The 21972-nt window shown below is 42.6% G+C and overlaps 1 protein-coding gene across 27 annotated transcripts in view; it reads left to right on the top strand.

The window, feature by feature from the left end:
• DST (dystonin) overlaps positions 1-21972 on the top strand; it is a 736344-nt gene that overhangs the window by 261519 nt on the left and 452853 nt on the right. For all 27 annotated transcript variants that reach the window (XM_077487838.1, XM_077487826.1, XM_077487828.1 and 24 more), the window contains 2 exons: positions 14957-15034; positions 16721-16813. In XM_077487838.1, coding sequence (XP_077343964.1) covers positions 14957-15034; positions 16721-16813 — 171 coding nt within the window. The remainder of the gene's footprint in view (positions 1-14956; positions 15035-16720; positions 16814-21972) is intronic.

Raw genomic sequence — 21972 nt, 5'->3', positions numbered from 1 at the left:
CAGTGACTGGTACCATGTGTCTTAGGTTCACTTGTCACTAAAACACGCTGCTAACACTTTCAACAGTGAGTGATGTGTTTCATGGATGTCAAATGTAATAAAGCACTCTTTGTTGATCACGTTAGATTGAATTTCAGCTTCTTCCTAGGGTTTGTTTTGTTCATTTATGTGTGTGCTCAGATACTTTATATTAATCCAGATGTATAGAAAAATATAAATGCTGCCCTGCATTCAGATTAGATGTGGGTTATACTGAAAACACCTCTTATGCCCTGTACACACGGTCAGACATTCCGACCACAAAATCCGTTGGATTTTTTCCGACGGATTTTGTCTGAAACTAGTGTTGCATATACACGGTCGGACAAAGTTGTTGGAAATTCCAATAGTTCGGAACGTGATGATGTTCGTTGCGTAGGACGGGACTATGTAGAGGCTAGTAGCCAATAGCTTTGATCTCATAATTTGATCTGAGCATGCGTGGCACTTTGTCCATCGGAATTCTCTACAAATGATCGGAAAAAGTCAGATCGGATTTTTTTAAAAGGAAAATTTTAGATCTTGCTCTCCGATAGAGCCCACACACGATCGGATTTTCCGACAATATAATTCAATCAGACCTTTTCCGACAGAATTTCCGACTGTGGGTACAGGGCATAATAGGTATCACAAAATGATGACCTATTGACAGCAGTTGTCCGACAGAAATACTTTGGTACTTGGGGTGAATTGAAACCAGTTTGAAGCTGGTTGACATGGCAGTATCCTACATATGCAAATGTGTTTTTGTTATGATATGAAAGGGTAGAGCTCCTTTTAAAAGTATTCTTACTTAAAGTTGTATTAAACCCAAAAGCAAACATTTATTATGTTGCAGCATATCAATTCTTAGATATGACGGCTGCATTAGCTTTCTTTTTCAGGCTTGTTTTCTTCTATTTTCATCTGGTGATCTGGCCAATAAGTCTGTTATTTTTCAAACGAACAAGCTCTCCTACAAATGTATTAGTTTACAAGGATGTAAGAAGCCCATTTACCACTGGCAGGGGTGCTTACAACAATAAACTTTTATCTATCTATGTAAAACCTTTATCCCAAAAAGAAAAAAAAAACAGTTTGTTGTAACAGATTATAAAGTGTGAGCCGGAGTTTAGCTTCAGTTTGTTGGTGTATTTGAATCTGCTAGTACATTTAAAAAACTCCCCCCCCCCCCCCCCCCCAAGACAGACACTACTACTGTCCAAAGGTGCACCCTGTGCTCATTCATCCACAGTGGGGGCACTCTAATACAGGAGGTCAGATTAGTCAGGTCACCAGCTGAAAACAGAGGAAAAAAGCCAACAAAAAGACTAATGCAGCCACTACAATTAATGATTGGTATAGGGCAATATATACATTTTTTTGTTTCGGGTTTAATAACACTTTAAATGTATTTTATACATTTTGTATAGTTTGTATAGTTACCTGTTTATAAAATTATATGAATTTTACCAGAAAGGTAATATGGGAGTTTTCCTCCCGAGACCAAATGTTAAAGTCTAACTAGTTGCAACAGCACAAGAAATGTAGGAGCCACCAGACCCTATTATTATTCTCAGGTACTGTTAAAGTTGAACTCCGGCATTAAAGAGGAAGTAAACCCTGATGAGTTTACTTCCTCTTTCATTCCCTGCAAAGGCAAAGCATAATGGACCACTATGCATCGCATAGTAGTCCATTATGTGTCACTTACCTGACACAGGAGCCAGCAAAGTCACCGCTGTCCCCTGTAGTCTGCCACATCCATCTTCTCGGTGGGTTTCGCAGCTCTGCCACTGTCATTCGGCGAAGCCGCGATTACGTCACTCCCACGCATGCGCACAGGAGCCAAGACACGCGGCATTGCGCGGCATCTTCGTTATCGAGGATGCCACACTCAGTGCGCCTCCGCGCCGCTGTCTACGGCACATGCGCCGTACACAGGGGTGCCTGTCTTCGGGCAAATATCTACTAACCCATATAGGTTTGGGAGATATTTCTTGGACCTACAGGTAAGCCTTAATCTAGGCTTACCTGTAGGTCAAAGTGGTTTGTTAGGGTTTACAACCACTTTAAGGAGGAAGTAGACCCTGATGGGTTTTACTTCCTCTTTTTTCCCCTGCAAAGTAAAAGCCCATTGTGTCGCACTTACCTGCAAAAGAAGCTCACAATGTCCACGAGGTCCTCACTGGTGGGCACGTTCATCTTCGCCCCTCTTCCTTCTGGGGCTGTGGACTCTGGCTCTGTGACTGGCCAAAGTCGCATGACGTCAGTCCCATGCATGCGCGCGGGAGCCTACAGTCATGGCACGATCGTGCCCTTTCTTCAGAGTGCATGCGCCGATGATATTGGTGCAAGAGTATATGGTAAATATCTTCTAAACCGTGCAGGTTTAAGAGATATTTCCAGTACCTACAGGTACGCCTTATTATAGGCTTACCTGTAGGGAAAAGAGGTGTGTAAGGGTTTACAGCCACTTTAAAGTCAATATCCCATATATCAATGTACTATTATATAAAACTAGCACAAGGATGGTAATTATTGTTGATGCACACCCATAATTTCCTGCAAAGCAACTATCATACTGGGAAGGGTAGAGTCAGCATTGTAAAACAATCAGGGCTGTCAGCTCAACATGCTTATGTAAGGAAAAAGCATAGGGGCAACTTTACTGTTTTCATATTGGCCAATGACAGGCACTGGGTCTCTCCTCTGCCCCTCCAGTGTTCACTGTAGAAGGGTGGGATCAGCTGGCTCAGCCTCTCTGCAGCATGCTGAGAGCCTGAGCCAGCTACTGGTCAGGCATATGGGTGGATCCCAACATCAGAGTCTGGACGTCATCCGAGAATGGGCTTTAGACCACTGTCGGCTGAATATGCATCACCGGAGTGCAGAATCAAGTGCACCCTTGTGACTCACAGGAAAATAGCTTTGGCCCCACTTCTCCTTTAACCAGTTCCCGACCAGCGCACGCCGATGCACGTCGGCAGAATGGCACGGGCAGGCATATTGGTGTACAGGTAGTCCAATCTTTAATGCCGCCCTGCCATCGCAAGCGCACCGCCGGCGGCGCACTCGCGTGCTGGTAGGGACCCCTGTGAGTCCGGTCGCGGGTCCCGCGGACTCAATCGCCGGGCATACCCGTGATCGTCTCACGGGGCGGCTGAATGGAGAGATGCTGTTGTAAACAGCATCTCCCTGTTCTGCCTAGCAACTAGTGACGCTGATCTCTGCTCCATGTGATTGGACCAGAGATTAGTGTTCACTAAATGAAAACCCAGCCCCCAACAGTTAGTAACACACCCCTAGGAACACTTAACCCCTACACTGCCACCCACAAGTTAACCCCTTCACTGCCAGTGTCATTTATACAGGAATCACTGCATTTATAAAGCAGTGATTGCTGTATAAATGACAATGGTCCAAAAAATGTGTCAAAAATGTCCGTCGTGTCCGCCATAATGTCGCAGTCACAATTAAAATCGCTGATCGCCGCCATTACTAGTAAAAAAAAAATTATTTATTAAAATGCTATAAAACTATCCCCTATTTTGTAAACGCTATAACTTTTGCGCAAACCAATCAATAATCGCTTATTGCAATTTGTTTTACCAAAAATATTTAGAAGATTACGTATCGGCCTAAACTGAGGGAAAAAAAAAATGTTTTTTTATATATTTTTGGGGGATATTTATTATAACAAAAAGTTAAAAATAATGTGTTTTTTTCAAAATTGTCGCTCTATTTTTGTTTATAGCGCAAAAAATAAAAACCGCAGGGGTGATCAAATACCACCAACAGAAAGCCTTTATTTGTGGGAAAAAAAGGCATGTCAATTTTGTTTGGGAGCCATGTCGCACGACCGTGCAATTGTCAGTTAAAGCGACGCAGTGCCGAATCGCAAAAAGTGGTCTGGTCTTTGCCGTGTTTACGTTTAGAAGCATATATTTTTTTAAATAGTCAAAAATTAAAAATGCCTGTAAACTAAATGCGGCTAAATGCTAGTTACTACGTTTACACACGTTTACAAGCTGTTACAGCCATTTGGTGTTTCAAATGCCTCTGAACATCCGTCCTGAACGCATTTTTTTGCTTTCCAAAAAATGCTTCTAGACTCAACTGCCTAGAAATGACTATAAAGGACTCTGTGTACATGTACTGGTAAGATAACAGAGGAGAGTTCAGGGGTAGCTGAAAAAAATGCCCAACTGCTCCTAAACGTCCGTTTACCAGCAGAAGTATACATGAAGCCTAAATGAGGGCAGTTTAACTACTTAAAGGGGTTGTAAACCTTCAAGGTTTTTCACCTCAATGCATTCTATGCATTGAGGTGAAAAACCTCCTGTAATGCTGCACCCCCCCCCCCCCCGAGCCCCCGTTTTACTTACCGGTACCCCTGCAATCTCATCCTGGGGACGAGCACACCAACAAAAGCTGGTGTCTCTGGTGCTGATTGAATGGATTGATAGCAGCACAGCCATTGGCTTCCGCTGCTGTCAATCAAATCCAATGACCCAGTGAGGGGCGAGGCCGAGTCATATATTTGGCTTCTATGGACACCGAGTCAATGATTCACCCGCAAGTTAACCCCCTCCGAAGCACTTCTTCCAAGGGGTTATCTAATGCGGGGAGGAGCCGTGAGAGCCGAGGGACCCCAGAAGAGGATGTGCGGGGCCACTCTGTGCAAAACGAGCTGCACAGTGAAGGTAAGTATGACATGTTTGTTATTAAAAGAAAAAAAAAACATACAGCTTTAGTGTAACTTAAAGACTAATGCCCCGTACACACGATCTGACTTTCCAGCAACAAAACTGTGGATTTTTGTTCGAAGGTTGTTGGCTCCAACTTGTCTTGCCTACACATGGTCACACAAATGTTGGCCAACAATTACAAAAGTAGTGACATACAAGACGTACTTGATATCTCCATTATGAACGCTAGTTTTACAGGACTGAGCACTTCCGGCTTGTACTTTATTCCGAGCATGTGTGGACTTTTGTCCGACGGACTTGTGTACGCACTATCGGAAAGTCCGACAACAAACATTTGTTGGCGGGAAATTTGAGAACCTGCTAGCCAACATTTGTTGGTGGAAATCTGCCAACAAATGTCTGAAGGAGCTTACACATGGTCGGACTTACCGCCAACAAGCTCACATCCAACATTGCCCTTCATAAAATCCGATTGTGTGTACATGGCATAAGCCTTTTCCAGACACTTATTGCTTACAAGTTAAAATCAGTATTTTCTGCTATAAAATTACTTAGGACCCCAAACATTATATGTATATTTTTAGCAGAGACCCTAGAGGATAAAATGGCGGTTGTTGCAATATTTTATGTTACACTGTATTTGTGCATCGGTTTTTGAAATGCAATTTAACAGTAAAATTAGCCCATTTTTTTTGTATAATGTGAAAGATGTTGTTGCACAAAGAATAAAATCATGATCTTTATTCTAAGCTAAAGAATCGCGATTCAAATTTTTTCCAGAATCGTGCAGCTCTACTAGCAATGCCAAAAATCTTGCATTAAAAAAAACATACGTGATTATGTTTTACTGTACAGCAAAGCATGATCAAATATATCACACTTGATCCAATGAAAGTAAATCCTCAAGCGAGTTTTGTTTTACTGTGACAAGAGTAAAATTCTTTCCCGTCTCCTAAATGTCAGTGAAATAAATCCCTCAATAAACATGTTATTACAGTTAGTAGATTTGGAGGTTGTGTAAATTACAGTCCATCAAGCTAACAATTGTTTTAGTTCCAACATATCACTAATCAAAGGCAGTTCAAAGTGAAGCCTTGTAGTTATAGAAAATGTAAAACAGGACATGCTACCATTTAGGCCGCTGAAGCTCTGACCAAAGCTACTTTTTGTGAATGTATTTATCAATGGCCAACAGGAGCTTCCCGCCATCAATTTTAACCCATCTTATTGCAACAAATAGGCATTTGGCAAGGGTATGTTTTTGTTCCTGTATTCTAATTTACACCTCTATTGTATTTCGGAAAACTCAGATATAACAAGACAGGAAGACCATCAGAGTCATATAGAGCTATAACTGAGACAATCTGTTTGACCTTCCACAATAATATAATATGTAACTTGTATTCACAAACATACAATGTACAATCATACTATTATTGTACATACCATAGCAAGAAATGGGTGTCACAATCCTCTTTCCTGGAAAGCATATATCAGTTTCCACATGCTTTTTTATTTGTATTTGCATTGTCGTTGTAAACTAGTTCCTTACATGTAACCTCATTTATCATGTTTCTTAAGGTAGACCTGTCAGCCTTTTGTTCTTTGTAAAAGTCCCACCTCAGAAGAGGCATTACAAGGGGCCTACATTTACCTTTTCTGATCTGATAACCCTCCTGTGAGCCTGGGGTATACACTAATATCACAACTACATACTAAGACAACACATGCATATTTAGACAACCTTTCTTAGTCACAGCGAATATCTAAAATGTATTTTAAAAATACACACACACACACACACACACATATAAATATATATTCTAGATATATATCTATATCTATCTAGATATATAGATAGAGATATCTATCTAAATATCTATATCTATATATCTATATATCTATATATCTATATCTATATATATATATATCTATCTATATCTATATATATATAGATCTATCTCTCTCTCTCTCTATATATATATATATATATATATATATATATATATATATATATATATCGTTTTTGTTTCTTTTTATTCAGGTAAATGTGAATTATTGCTTAAAGCATAACTAAAGGAAAAACTTTTTTTTAGTTTTAGTTTTGGAGTACAGAGGGATTAGAACACCTATCAGTTGTTATTGCTGTCTGTGTCCCCATAAGGGAGATTCAACTTCTCTATTTATGCTGTTTACCATTATCAGTGAAGTAAAAGAAATTCCAAATTTTGAGTTGTCTCCTGAAAATTATAGAGGGGGAATCTTCCAATGGGGACACTAGTTCTGGTGGCCTGGGGGTTCCCAAGTAATTCCTCTAATTTCCTCTCACTTCCTGTTTGGCTATGGGACAGGAAGCAAAATCTGAAGGGGGTATTACCTTCCCATGCTCTATCCAAAATGGCAAAAATGTTTTGCCTATAGTTCTACTTTAACAGTATGTTGCATTATCACTTGGAGACGCCAAGAGTTCTAGTCACCTTTTACTGTTTAGCAATACATTTTTACAAATACTCAGTGGGGTTTATTTTCTAAAACTGGAGATTGCAAAATCTGGGGCAGCTGTGCATTGTAGCCAATCAGCTTCTAACTTCAGCTTGTTCAATTAAGCATTGACAAATAACTGGAAGCTGATTGGTTTCTACGCAGATCTTCACCAGATCTTGCACTCTCCAGTTTTAGTAAATCAACACCAGTGAGTTATCAGATCAGTGGCTCATCTATAATCAGATGGCTCGATATGGGATCTTTATTATAGCAAGCAGTGTAGCTGTGCTATTTCTGTATGTAACCATAATGCTCTGGGAATCCTTTGTCAAATAGTACATTTTTATTTCTTAGTCATACAGTCCAGGAAATATGATTGTTAGTCTTTAACCATGAGTTACATGCAGACACCTTCAAGTGATTGGCACAATAAGAAAGCTGCAAAGACATCTCCTATATAACTCCTCCCAGTTAGGCAATTATTTTTTGCTTGTGTCCTCTTCTCTCTAGTGAGAGAAGCTTACCTGTTTTGTGTGGATCAGTTCACAACAACCAATATTGAGTCAGAAAAGGGGTTATTAGGAATTAGGTATTTTGAGGACATTACAATAGAATTGTAAGGGAGGTATTGGGGGGTGCCTTGCATACATTGCTATTGCAGCATTACTGATTTTATTATATGGAAAGGGATGCTTTAGGACACATGATAAATTAGGTTGATTTTATGATGGCTACTTTATGCTTTCACCAACATTTTCTCCTCTCCTTATTTGGTGTTGTGCATTATTCTATTATAAAATGATATCATATATTATTGATTGGCTTGCAATTTTTGTTGCAGTGGTTGCTGCTTTATCCACTTGTCTTTTTGATTTTTTTTTAAAAGTCTGTTGCCTACTCAATTAATCTAGTTTCCCAGGAATAGGGAGAGGAAACAAAATGTTTTATTACATTTCTTGTGCATGCGGGCGCGGGTCCCATTCACAGATGAAACTTGTTGAATTCATAGCATATTTTGTGATTCTATTGTGAATGTGTATGGTATGGGTGATGTGTATTGTTATGCTGCCCTCTACTGGTACAGGTTATGAGTAGACATGGATTAGGTGTAAAGGAGCTGTGCACAGAGGAAACAAGTAGGCTGCTATTCCTTTTCTTTCTCTTTGAAAATGTTTGTTGCTTGACTGTTGACCTAAAGCAGTGGTCTCCAAACTGCGGGCCAGGGGGGGCCTTTGCTTGCCTTTTTCTGGCCCTTTGGGCGCTATTTCACCAACTGACACCAATGATGGGGTACCGTTCCCCCTACTGACACCATAAATGTGGCAGTATTCTTCCATTGATGCCAACAATGGGGAACTATTACTCCCATTAAAACCAATGATGAAGCACTGATGTTGAGGGAATTTTCTGCTCCCACTGGCCACAGTCTGGCCCCCCTAAAGCCTGAAGGGAAGTAAACTGGCCCTTCGCTTAAAAAGTTTGGAGACCCCTGATATAAAGGCTTCAATATGTTTTGAGTTACAGACTCAGAACAAGTGTGCTGTTCAGGAGTCCTGACTTTCCTCAGACTTCACAAGCGGCATCCTTGTTCTGGGCCAGTGACTCGAAATCAGGAAGCCAGAAACAGCCGGGCAACTTGGATCTCTTAATCATAAATTAGGGGACACAGGATGAATAAATCAAGTACATTGAGTGTATGGAGTCCAGATACATGGAGCCTTCAGAAGATTGGACAATGGCAACAAAGCTGTAGGGACAGCCCAGTATAACCCCTCCCATTCCTATCATACGCCATTTTTTTGCAAGTGTCCCAGGAAAACTGTAATCTTCTCCCCTCAGAAAGAAGCTAACCCTTTTCTTTTTCTGCTTTTTATCAATATTCTTCTTTTATCTAGCAAGCTTTTTTAGTTGCTGCACAGCCAGTAGAACTAATTGCGCAGCTTAGCTTTTGAGGCTGGACCCCTTTTTGAGGAAAAAGCAAAGCCAGCCTGTAGTATGTCCTGAGGGCATTAGGCTACGCTGAAGTGTGCCCAACACAACCTTGGACCTTTGGTGTAACATGTGGGTTAGCTGAGATTTCCAGGTCCATGGCCACAGTGGACCCAGTTGAAGGAACCCTAAGACCCCTTTCACACTGGGGCGTTTTTCAGGCGTTTTTCAAGCGCTTTAGCGTTAAAAAAGCGCCTGTAAAGCGCTTGAAAGAAGCCTCATCTGCAGTCCCAATGTGAAAGCCCAAGTGCTTTAAGACCCCTTTCACACCAGGGCATTTTGCAGACGCTATAGCGTTAGAAATAGCGCCTGCAAAACGCCCTAAAGAAGCTGCACCATTGTCTGTAGTATGAAAGCCCAAGGGCTTTCACACTACAGCGGTGCGCTGGCAGGACGTCAGAAAAAAGTCCTGCCAGCAGCTTCTTTGGAGCGGTGAAGGAGCGGTGTGTTTACCGCTCCTCCACCGCTGCTCCCCATTGAAATCAATGGGGCAGCGCTGTAATACCGGCGTATTGCTGTTGCGGCGTATTGCCGGCGGTTTTAACCCTTTCACGGCCGCTAGTGGGGGTAAAAGCGGCCCGCTAGCGGCCGAAATGCGCCGCAAATCCGGCGGTAAAACGCCGCTAAAAATTGCGGCGTTTTACCGCCCACGCTATCGGCGGTGTGATGTGAAAGGGGTGTAAGAGCCCTTTCACAATGTCAGCACCCGAAAAACGCTCGTAAAGCACCGCTTAAACTAGCAGCGCTTTACCAGCGCTTTTTTAAGGGTTAAAAGCGCCCACAAAACGCTGCTGCCAATAGCGTTTTTCAGGCATTTTTCAGGCGTTTTTCAGGCGCTTCCCATTGATTTCAATGGGAAGGGGCGCTTTAGGAGCGTTGTATTCACCGCTCCAAAAGCGATGCAAAGAAGCTGCTTGCAGGACTTTTTTTGACGCCCTGCCAGCGCAGCGCCTCGGTGTGAAAGCACTCAGGTTTTTACATTGGGATTGCAGTTGCAGCTTCTTTCAGGCGCTTTTTTTAACGCTAAAGCGCCTGAAAAAAGCCCCAGTGTGAAAGGAATCTCGGTGTGAAAGCACTCGGGCTTTTACATTGGGATTGCAGTTGCGGCTTCTTTCAGGCGTTTTTTTAACGCTAAAGCGCATGAAAAACACCTCAGTGTGAAAGGGGTCTAAGACTCCTTAGGGAGTATGCTGCCTAGATTGAGAATGGCCCCTGGTTGCTGCCTCCAGTGTGCCATGCTTAGAGGGGACCACAGGGTGTCCTAGGACCACCACTTGAGTCAGGGTTTTGTTTCTTATTTGTTTTAACTTTGTGTGTTCTCTACTGCTTCGGGGAGTCCCAAAGCAGTAAAGCACACACCAAGGGAACAGCGTGTCTGTCTGTTGGACTGGGGATAAGTCAAAATCGTATTTTCTTTTTATGCTTTAACAAAAGAGATTGGTAGTAGAAGCCTCCACATTCCTATCAAGTACCATGCCTATCAGTACCAAGCAGATATTGGCCTTCATTTTGAAGCTGGCACTTTTCTTTACACTGTTTTTTTTTTTTTTTTTAAATGAATGTACTAAACCTCAAGATGCATATAATGAATGCCATTTAGGCCTCCTGCACACAGGTGCTTTCAGGCATCCAATGTAAATAATATTTCCACTCATGAGAGAGATAGCTGCAGTGTACAGTAATGAATTGATATACTCAAGCTGTACACAGTTTGTTATATGCTGTGCTTGTGCAAACTCTAGTGCACCAGTGTAAATCTGTGGACACACACAGAAGCCGTGTTCAGAGATTTAACATCTGTGTAGGTATACCCCATTTATGCAAGCACATGTACAGCTAGCGTACAGCTAAGGGGTTGTCTCTCTCGGGTGCATAAACATGCCGGCAATTTATGACAGATGTGTGAAAGTGCCTGTGTGTATGAGGCCTTACCGTGATAATGTAAATTAGCGTTCTTATGATTTTTGTTTAGTTATTCAGAATATATAAAAAATGCTTTGGTTACTTGTGTATTTTTGGTGTGACCATTGATATGTATAAAGCTGAGTTTTTCCCTTCTCTATCATCACAGAAACCTGTGTGTTAGGGGACCACAGGAGGGACACAGTGGGTGATATTAAAATGCATTGTTTACCTCAGTGATTCCTTTAGATTACTTCAGCAAAATGAATGTACTGTATGTAAAGAGCACAAAGGGCTGAGGGGAAATGGAATGTTTGAAAGTAATAAATGGCAGAGGTTTGGATGCAATATGTGACATATGAGAGCATGTAATCTTCATCACATGGACAGGGACCAGGAGCCATATTGTTTACACTGGCAGGCAGCATAAACAGCTTGCAACCAGCTTGTAGAAACCATCCAGAATTGTCAAATGTTTTCAGTTTTGCTTCTTTTTCCACACTCATTTACTGTAGCCATGCTGGCTTCTCCTCATGATAACAAATACATATTCTCCTATGTGCTTATGCTTTTTAGTTTGCTTTGATAGTATACAGCTGCTGTCACCCAAAATTTAGTCATTAATACATTTAAGATGTCAAAAATGAATTTGTTGTTTCTGTGCTTGTCTAATTATGCCTTCCAGTGAAAGTTGTTCAATAGAAGCAGGATTTTACAGTGAATGTGTCAAGACATACAGTTGTAGCATTATAGATTACTGTGCACATGCCACAATCTTTAAAGCTAAACTCCAGACTGATATTATATAAAAAATAAAATAAAAAAAATAAAACACAATCGAATACTCTTATGCAATCAATACAATGTATTAATATATATTTTTAAATGTAACTAGAATAAGTAGCTGTATGTGTCTTCTTATCTTCCTTATGTAATAGCCTGTAAAGGATGACCCTATGGGCCCTCTAGAAGCATTTGTACTGGCAAGGAACATGCCAACAGAAGATGAGAGGAGAAAGATGACTCATTAGTTAGTCTTCTGCTGCTCCTTTACTGTTCAATCACAAGCTGGAGGATGCCCAAGCTGTAGAGTTTAACTGCAGTAGAGTTTGACAGTACCATCTAGTGGGGCTGTATTAATCTCAAGGCTGGACTGACAAAATAACAAATCCATTGTCAGGGTATATGTATTCCAACTGCTTATTTAGGTATTAACTTACAATTTAGCTTTAAACTCAAACCCCATTCAAAAGATTTCTTGTGGTGGAACCACATGAAATGTGGTTCCACCACAATGAGGTGTGCATGAGGCCTTAAAGAGACAGAAAGTGAAAATAACAAGGATTGTAACCTTAGCTCACTAGAAAATGAAAAAACTTTGACTGGAGTAGGGCATTAATTATGCTTACTGTTGTGAACAGTTATTACCTTGTTTTCACCATGGTTGTCTATTAATTAGCTATAGGTAGGATGATCTGCACATATGCTACGTCTAGTGTTTATACACATTTCTATAGTAATTGTACTATTTGCATATGTGTAGCACAAATGAAAAAGAAAGTCCCCATCATTATTTGTATGTACAACCAACTAAGAAATCTGGTGTCTAAAACAATAATTTTCTTAAACAAATGTAATCTTAAAGAGGATCTGAAGGAGGTCTTGAAGTACTTCCCTTTGCTACGGGGCAAGGGCTCAAAAAAATGAAAACTCCTGTCGTAGACCCCTTTCACACTGAGGCCCTTTACAAGTGCTATATCGCTAAAAATAACGCCTGCAAAGTGCCTGTAAAGCGCCTCTCCTGTGCTTTCACACTGGAACGGTGTGCTGGCAAGACGTCAAAAAAAGTCCTGCTAGCAGCTTCTTTGAGGCTATTTAGAAGAGTTGTATACAGCACTCCTAAAGCACCCCTGCCCATTAAAATCAATGGGCAGGGCCGGTGTCTAGTCAAATAGTGTCCCCCATCGGATAGTGTCCACTGTGTACTGCGCATGCTCAGTACACATGACAAGCAGATTCCGAAAATAGCCAAAGATGAATGGCGCCTGCGCCATGAGTCCAGGTTCAAGCCCCACCATCCAAGTGGACATAGAGTTAGAATATAAAAGAGCAGAGCGAAGCGAGGCCGTGCCCGAAGTGTGGCGAGCGAAGCAAGGCCGTGCCCGAAGTGTGGCGAGCGAAGCAAGGTCGTGCCCGAAGTGTGGCGAGCGAAGCAAGGCCTTGCCCGAAACGTGGCGAGCGAACTGAGCAGGCAAGGAGCCCTCTAACTATGTCCAGCCCTGTGTCCACTTGGATGGTGGGGCTTGCCCCTGGACTCACGGTGCAGGCGCCTTTCATCTTCAGAGCTTTTCCGAATCTCCTTGTGCTCCGCACTGCGCAAGCGCTGCGCTTGTGCTGTACACAGCAGACACTATTCGAGCGAAGCAAGGTCGTGCCCGAAGTGTGGCGAGCGAAGCAAGGCCTTGCCCGAAATGTGGCGAGTGAAGCGTGGCGAGCGAACTGAGCAGGCAAGGAGCCCTCTAACTATGTCCAGCCCTGTGTCCACTTGGATGGTGGGGCTTGCCCCTGGACTCACGGTGCAGGCACCTTTCATCTTCAGAGCTTTTCTGAATCTCCTTGTGCTCTGCACTGCGCAAGCGCTGCGCCTGTGCTGTACACAGCAGACACTATTCGATAGGCGGACATTTTATGGCAGAACACCAGCAAAGCGATGATGCAGCAGTGCTTTTAACCCCTTTTTCAGCCCTTAGCGGGGGTTTAAAGGGCCCTGCTAGCGTGCAAAAAGCGCAGCAAAAACCACCAACGCCCGGGCGCTGTGAGTGTGAAAGTGCCCTTTAAGTAGAATTTACACTATGTGCAAGACCTGCTGTTTACATTTTCTTCTTCCCCTGGCTAAAGCACCTGTATGGGAAAAAAGATATTCTCGTCTTTCCCATTTCTGTGGTGTAGTGAATGACTTTGCCATCCTCCGATGAGATCCCGGTGAATATTTAGTATTCCAAATCTCACAAGATTTGGACTACTTTACATCCCCCAGATCTCGCCAGAAGGAGCATAATGTCACCCTTTCCCAGGCATCACAGGTGGTAGCTGGGTAAGGCTACTGTCTAACTTTTTCTACATTTTTTAACTTTTTTAGTGGTTCAAGGAGGAAACTTAAAGAGCTGATCTTACTTTTTAGGTACAAAATCTGCTTTAATGCTAATGTCAGACATGTCATTTTTTATTCAGCCCATATTTATACCTTAAAGCGGAAGTATATCCATCAATTTAACAGTTTCAAAAAACAGTTACATTCCCAGCACATGCCGGGAATGTGACTGTCACATTGGTTGTGCTCTCAAGCAAACTGTCAAAGCATCCAATGGCTGGTGTCATAACTGATCACATGTGAAGCATCATGGCAGCTGAAAATTAAGCAGGGGCCAAGATGGCAGCTTTCTTGGCTGAAAAGGATAGGAGGGTTTACTTCTACTTTAAGCTGACTACAATTATTTTCATAAGGAACATAGGTGAGGCTATCACCCCCAACTGTTTTATATTACCAATAGAGAACATAATGTTAAATCTCAGTTAACCATAATTCTACTTACCGTATATAAATTATCTGTGGTGTCTTTCACTGTTCTAGAACATAAAACTTGAATGCTACTTTAATAGTGATGAGCGACTGTCAGATAAAAAGCATAGTGTGTGGGTTTTATTCTCTTCACTGCATGAAAGGGCACGTCACCTAATGTGTTATTCACTGTGATATTTATCTGGAAGTGTTCAGCACAATGTCTGTTGTAATTATCGCTATTAGAATACAAATTTATCTTACATTGTCATGTCTTTTCCCCTTTTTATAGCCCCGAGAAAAAGGCCGAATGCGCTTTCACAGACTACAGAATGTACAAATTGCACTTGATTATTTGAAAAAACGTCAGGTAATATACATTTATTTTCTGTAGCTCTCGCAGCAAGTTTTGCAGTAACTGGTGGAAGGGGATGAGAGAATGTGACATGTATAGCGTACCAATTACATATTCTGACTCTCAGGACCTGTCATCCTTTTGCTCTTTCTGCCTGTATATCAGGCTTGAATGGTTGAAACACCTGACACAGGCAGACAAAGCTTGAGGTTGAGAAAACAGGTCCACGTGCTGTTCCAGGTACTTGTTCCAAAAGCCGCTCAATCTCACGTGCCGACTCTGATTACCAAACAAAGTTATACTTGGGGATAAGGGGGGCTGGATGGAGTTCAATTATTATAATTTTTTTTGCACACAGCCTACCTTAAAGAAGAATTCACAAGTACTTAGAGTGCAGTGGTCAGGAGTAGGAGTGTAGGGCTCGGGTGTGTATAAAGTAAAGTGTGCAAAGCTCAGGTATGTGTTACATTGAGAGTGCAGACTCAGAAGTGCATAATGCAGAGAGTACAGGGCTCAAAAGTGCAGCAAAGATGAAAGCTTGACATTGCCTTTGACTTCACGCAAGGGGTGACTAGAAGAGAGAAGCCCTGTCATTCATCCTTACTGGAGCCGCTCTGCATTGTCAAATGGGCGAAGCCTGCTGACATCATGTAAGGGGTGATTAACATGGAGTAGACTGTCAGTTGTCCTTGCTGGAGCAATTATACTTCATCAAGTGGGACAGAGTCTGCCAACTTCATGTAATGGGTGACCAGCAGGGAGAAGACTGTAAGTCATCCCTTCTAAAGCCGCTATACATTAGCAAGGGGGGAAGAGAGAAGGTAAGAGGGAGGAGATTAAGGAGCTACTCGATAGTACATGTAAATAGTCACAAGGGTGGCTTCCAGAGCCAAAAAGTGCAGGTGCACAGCTTCTGAAGAGGAGTCTATCAGAGCATGTGTAATGGGGTGGCAACGGTGGGTACACAGAATCGCCTGCTATTCCGTTGGTCCTCTGAATGGGGAAGTTTAGTAAAGCAGCATGATCAACCAAGTATTTACTAACAGTTACAGCATGCATAATGGTTAGGTTATACCGACAGGTAGATACCATACTTCTACATATGACCATAGTTAGAATTTAGGTTTAGTGACACTTTAAGATTGTTGCGAGTCAATAGGAGGTATGCTGTGTGTACCTGTCATAAATATTGGTAGAGGAGAGTCCCTGAATAGTAATTCTTCCACATGTTCAGGGCCGGATTTTGATTCTTATGGCAGTGGGGTATTGCTCCCCTTTGAAAACTGAACCCCTCTTAGGGAGCCCACTGCCCTAAAGCTAGCCATGTATGTTTATCTTTTGTTTAGCTTGTGGGCTAAATGAAAGTCAATTGTTTTAAGAAGAAAGACAGACACAGAAGACTTGCACTCCTGGGCCCTTGAATGCATAGGTGCCTAAATGCCAGTACAGTTTTCAGCCCTGCCCAAACATAGCCTGCCATAGATTTTAATAGGCCGTCTGTGGTACAGCTGGACACTGCACCAGTTCCTCCGCGATGCACTAAAATGCTGGGAGGGATGCACTGCAGCTGGGCAGCCCTGTGCACAAGGTGGCTTAATAATAATTTTTCAAATGTTACAATTATAGAAACATTCTATGTGATATATATGTGCAGTATAACTCCTAGCTAATGTGGTACATTATTGTTACATCTGATTACAGGTGAAACTAGTTAATATAAGAAATGATGACATAACAGATGGGAATCCCAAATTGACTTTGGGCTTAATATGGACCATCATTCTGCACTTTCAGGTAAGACGGTGAATTCGATCTTACATATTCTCTTGCTAATATTTGTGGATATATGCTTTGTTTGATCTTTTCATCTGCTGACTAGGGATGAGCTTCGTGTTCGAGTCGAACGTACGTTCGACTCGAACATTGGCCGTTCGGCCGTTCGGCGAATTCCGAACGTTTTGCCCGTTCGCGTCAAAATTCGAGTGACGCGCGCGCGGACCACAATGCACTGCGTTGGCGCAGTGCATTGCTGCCCGATGATTGGCCAAGCATGCACTGTGACCCCGCATGCTTGGCCAATCGCAGCGCCGGCAGCGAGGAGAGCCATGATTGGCCACAGGCATCCTGCCTGTGGCCAATCATAGCTCAGGCTGTGTAGTGCACGCCCCACACTATATAAGGCCGCCTTTAAGGCGGCCTCCTGTAGTGTGTTACTTTGCATCTGAAGCAGTGGGTGTTCTGTGTACCTTCAACACAGTACACACCAATCGTTTTTGGCTGATTTCCTATCTTGCTGCTGTGTAGTGGTTGTTGTCTGTGCCCTGACTGCAGTATACACCACTATATTCACCTCACCTATATAGCTAGTGATCTAGCTTTAACCACTTAACAACTGCCCATTGCCGATTAACGGCTTCAGGGCGGTTGTTTAACTCAGAGAGGCCGTTAATTAACGGCCTCCCAGAATTCTGCTCTCGCGTGCCCCGAGGTGTGCGCACTCGAGAGCATCCGTGACCCGCATCACGCATCACGGTAAACGGCCGCTCATAGCGGCCGTTTACCACGTGATTGCTCCGTCAAATGACGGAGTGATCACTTGGAAACAAACCGGCGTCATGTTATGACGCCTGTTCCTACCTCCCCTTTCTGTACCGATCGGTACAGCGGAGGGGAAAGAGATCGGTGTCAGCAGCGATGTGGGCTGCATCTGCAGTGCCCACATCGCTGCTCACCGAATTTAACCCCTCAATTCCCTGCCAATACTCTGCAATACCAGTGCATACTCTGCAGTACCCTGCCATTACTCTGCAGTACCCCGCCATTACTCTGCAGTACCCCGCCATTACTCTGCAGTGCAGTACCCCGCCATTACTCTGCAGTGCAGTACCCTGCCATTACTCTGCAGTGCAGTACCCTGCCATTACTCTGTAGTACCCCGCCATTACTCTGCAGTGCAGTACCCTGCCATTACTCTGTAGTACCCCGCCATTACTCTGCAGTGCAGTACCCTGCCATTACTCTGCAGTGCAGTACCCTGCCATTACTCTGCAGTGCAGTACCCCGCCATTACTCTGCAGTACCCCGCCATTACTCTGCAGTGCAGTACCCCGCCATTACTCTGCAGTGCAGTACCCCGCCATTACTCTGCAGTGCAGTACCCCGCCATTACTCTGCAGTGCAGTACCCTGCCATTACTCTGCAGTGCAGTACCCTGCTATTACTCTGTAGTACCCCGCCAATACCCCGCCAATACTCTGTAATACCCTGCCATAAATTGCCATACCCAGCCATACTCAGAGATACCCAGCCATACTCGGTGATACCCTGAAATACCCAGCCATAGACGCCCCCCACCCCTCACCGCCCTCCGGTGCTTCTACCAACTCGCCAGTACGATCAAAGCCAGAATCTTTTTTTTATTTTTTATTTCAGGCTTCCCAGCCTAGAGGTGAGATGTGGGGTCATATTGACCCCCCAGATTTCACTGTAAAGAGGACCTGTCACCCCATATTCCTATTACAAGGGATGTTTACATTTCTTGTAATAGGAATAAAAGTGATCAAAAATATATTTTTGGGAAAAAAAATGTCAAACTAAAATAAATAAAGTAAAATGAACAATAAAAAAATAAAATAAAAATTAAAGCGCCCATGTCCCCATGTGCTCGCATGTGCCACACATGTGAGGTATCGCCGAGAATGTTAGAGCGAGAGCAATAATTCTAGTCCTAGACCTCCTCTGCAACTCAAAACATGTAACCAGTAAAAAAATATTTAAAGCGTCGCCTATGGGGATTTTTTAAGTAGCGACGTTTGGCGCCATTCCACGGGCATGTGCAATTTTGAAGAGTGACATGTTTGATATCTATTTACTCAGCATAACTTCATCTTTCACTTTATGCAAACATTGGGCTAACAAGTGGTTAATAATAGAGCTTGCAGTCAGTAGTGTTAGGAGTGCGTGCTGTCTGCGTGCTCTGTACCCAGTACATACCGCTATAATATAGGGCAGGCCCCTACTTTCAAACATCCAACTTACAAACATCTCCTACTTGCAAACGCAAGGAGACAGCAGCAAGTGAGATGAAAAAATATGGACGACAAAACAAATTATACAGGGGTGATAACCCTTCCCTATGTTTTCCAAAAAGCTTAAAGATATTTTTTTTGACTGGAGCTACACTTTAAAAATGTACCGGTTGAAAATGACAAACAGATTCAACTTAACACAACAAACCTACACAGTCCCTGTCTTGTTTGCACCGCCTGTATACTGCTGTTCTGAGTATATAGGGCCTGGGGGCCACACGCATTTCCTTTTTTTAATATGGGTACGGGGTTCCCCTTAATATGCGTACAAGACCCAAATAGGCTGGTAATGGGCAGGGAGGGCTACCCATGCCATGTTTCTCAATGATTTTCAACCATATTGCAGGAACCAGATATAACATTAAAACCGCAAGCAGTTTTAAATGGTGTTATTTCCGTTTAATGTCATTTTGTGCAGGGACTGTTCTAAACACGGGAAACACGTGGCACTTCACAGGCATACTACAGACACCCCGCAGGCACCATATTTAAAGGAATATTTCACTTTTTTTTTTTTCACTTTAATCGTCATTAAAATCAGTGCTCCCGCCAAAACGGTAGTTTTTAAAACTTTTTTTTGCAGTGACCCATGTCCCCTGAGGCAGGAGGCAGGTCGCCAAACCCTTTTTAGGACACTATCTTGCATATTAGCCGTTAAAATGAGCACTTTCCAATTCGAACGTTCGAGTCCCATAGACTTCAATGGGGTTCTAACGTTCGTACCGAACGTGGGGGTCGTTCGCAAGTTCTGGTGCGAACCGAACCGGGGGGTGTTCGGCTCATCCCTACTGCTGACATTGGGGTTGATTAAAAAAAAAAATCAAATAGGCTATTCACGTTTCTATAGAGCTTAGTGAATGGGGTGAAGGTCTCCTGACTTCCATCCTCCAATCGTCTGCAAGCAAAAATGCTTTTTTTTAAATCCTTCTATTTAAATAGTAAATTTTACCACATTCACTAAGTTCTGGGGATAGCTCCCTTACAAGTACAACTTCCCTTGAAAATTAAACAGCCTATTTGTCTTTAGTAAATACCACAGTGTTGTCAATTCTTAAATAATAGTAACAATGTTGTTTTAGGAGAATTCTGATCTTCTTTGTTGTGACTGAATTATTGAGTACAGACTCTGGCACTTAGACAATAACTTGACTGAAAGAAGTATCCATAATGTGCAAATGTAATGTTTCAGGTTCATCCTGTAAGGGAGATGTTTTTTTTCTGTTTCTTTGTTCTGGTTTTATAATTTATACAACTTGGTTATTTATGTTGTGAATACATATATCTGAACTACTCAGTTCTAAAAGCTGCTGCTGGCTTCCTTCCTGTGTGATAAGGGCATGTGCTGACAGTATGGATTGATGGATAGCAGTGTGGGTTGTAGCCTCATTTTTTGGGGCTTAAAAGATAAGTGGATCTATATTTGTGAGTGACAGTGGCTTCCGCTGGTTACATATTACCTTTAATATTATTTATTGTAGCTTTGTTAACTACTGTCATCTATATTTGTTGGCTTCATATTTCCTGCTATTGCCCTGGTACTGAGAAGTAGCTTTTTATCCTAAGGCCCCTCTCACACAAGCTTTGCGATCAGGTCCGCCTATCAGTTTTTCAGACGGACCTGATCGGATGCTCCATTCAGCCCTATGGAGCAGCAGATGTTAGCGGTGACATGTTACTGACATCCGCCACTATCCGATCCGATCATGTCCATGAAAATCTAGACAGATAGAAATACTATTTTCCATCCGTCTGGTGGATCGAATGGGAACAGATGATAACGGACAGGTGGTGCGTTTTCATCCGATCTCCCCATAGAGGAGAGCGGGGCTCTGACAGGTCTGTTTCTGCACAGTAAGAGTAAGCGGAGACGTACCTGTCATTTGCCTGCTTAGCTGGAATCCTCGGATTGATCCCCTGCCGGGTGGAAAGCCTGTGTGAAAGGACCCTAAGTGTTTACTGTATATTGTAACTTCATTATTTTTGTCTTGCCACTGCCACTGTCGGACACTGTGTGAATAACAGTCAGATTCCAGAGCTGGAGGGATACCTGGGTTATCATTAAGGGGTTGAGTTGGGCCTTCCCCTACATGGGAAGAAACTTGCTGTCCAATTATAATAAGGTGTGCTTGAATACCCAGAACTGAATTTCCATCTCCTTGTTCTCCTGATGAAGCTGGATATTTGAAACTTGTTGAGAAAGGAGACATCTGTGAAAATGTATTTAATGGAACCCTTGGATTAATTTACACATGTATACAAAGACAAATCAGGCTTTCTTGATGATGAGGCTTTTTCATGATGTCTATCAAGACTGTGCATGCTAAAGTAAATGAGGGAAAAAGGAGAATAGGTTCTTTGTGAATAACCTAAAGAAAAAGCATTCTATTCAGCACTTCTCAGAATGTAACCCACAGTGTTCAAACCGATCTTCAGTCATTATTAATAAAGGCTAATACCATTGGCTTCACACCTTACACTGACAGCCTTTTCCGTCGGGATAACATACGGACACAGTGTTGAGCTGTTGATTTTCCACCATTGCCACTGGAATTGGTAATTGTATCAGCTTGCTGGTAATATGTTTTGTAATACTTTATACTCAATGTGGCTTAATAACTAACTATTCATTACTGTTAGTGGTTGTTGTAGCATGTTAGAATTTACCTATTATGGAACTCTAATGGATGCATTATCACCCCAATACCCTAAGCGGTGTTAATTTGATACTTTTGCTTGGATGTGTCCACCGCTCCAAGTGGCCCTTACAGCAGCTGGGATTATGGTGCTTTTATTACTCTTCTCTTATACATATCTGTGCTTTCAGTGCACACAATTGCAACACAGTGGTATGAACTGGCCAGGATA

This window comes from Lithobates pipiens, unplaced genomic scaffold (assembly GCF_037356315.1).
Source record: "Lithobates pipiens isolate NorthernLeopardFrog02 unplaced genomic scaffold, aLitPip1_a1.2 Scaffold_18, whole genome shotgun sequence".
Lineage (NCBI taxonomy): Eukaryota > Metazoa > Chordata > Amphibia > Anura > Ranidae > Lithobates > Lithobates pipiens.
This window is presented reverse-complemented; position numbering and strand designations above follow the sequence as displayed.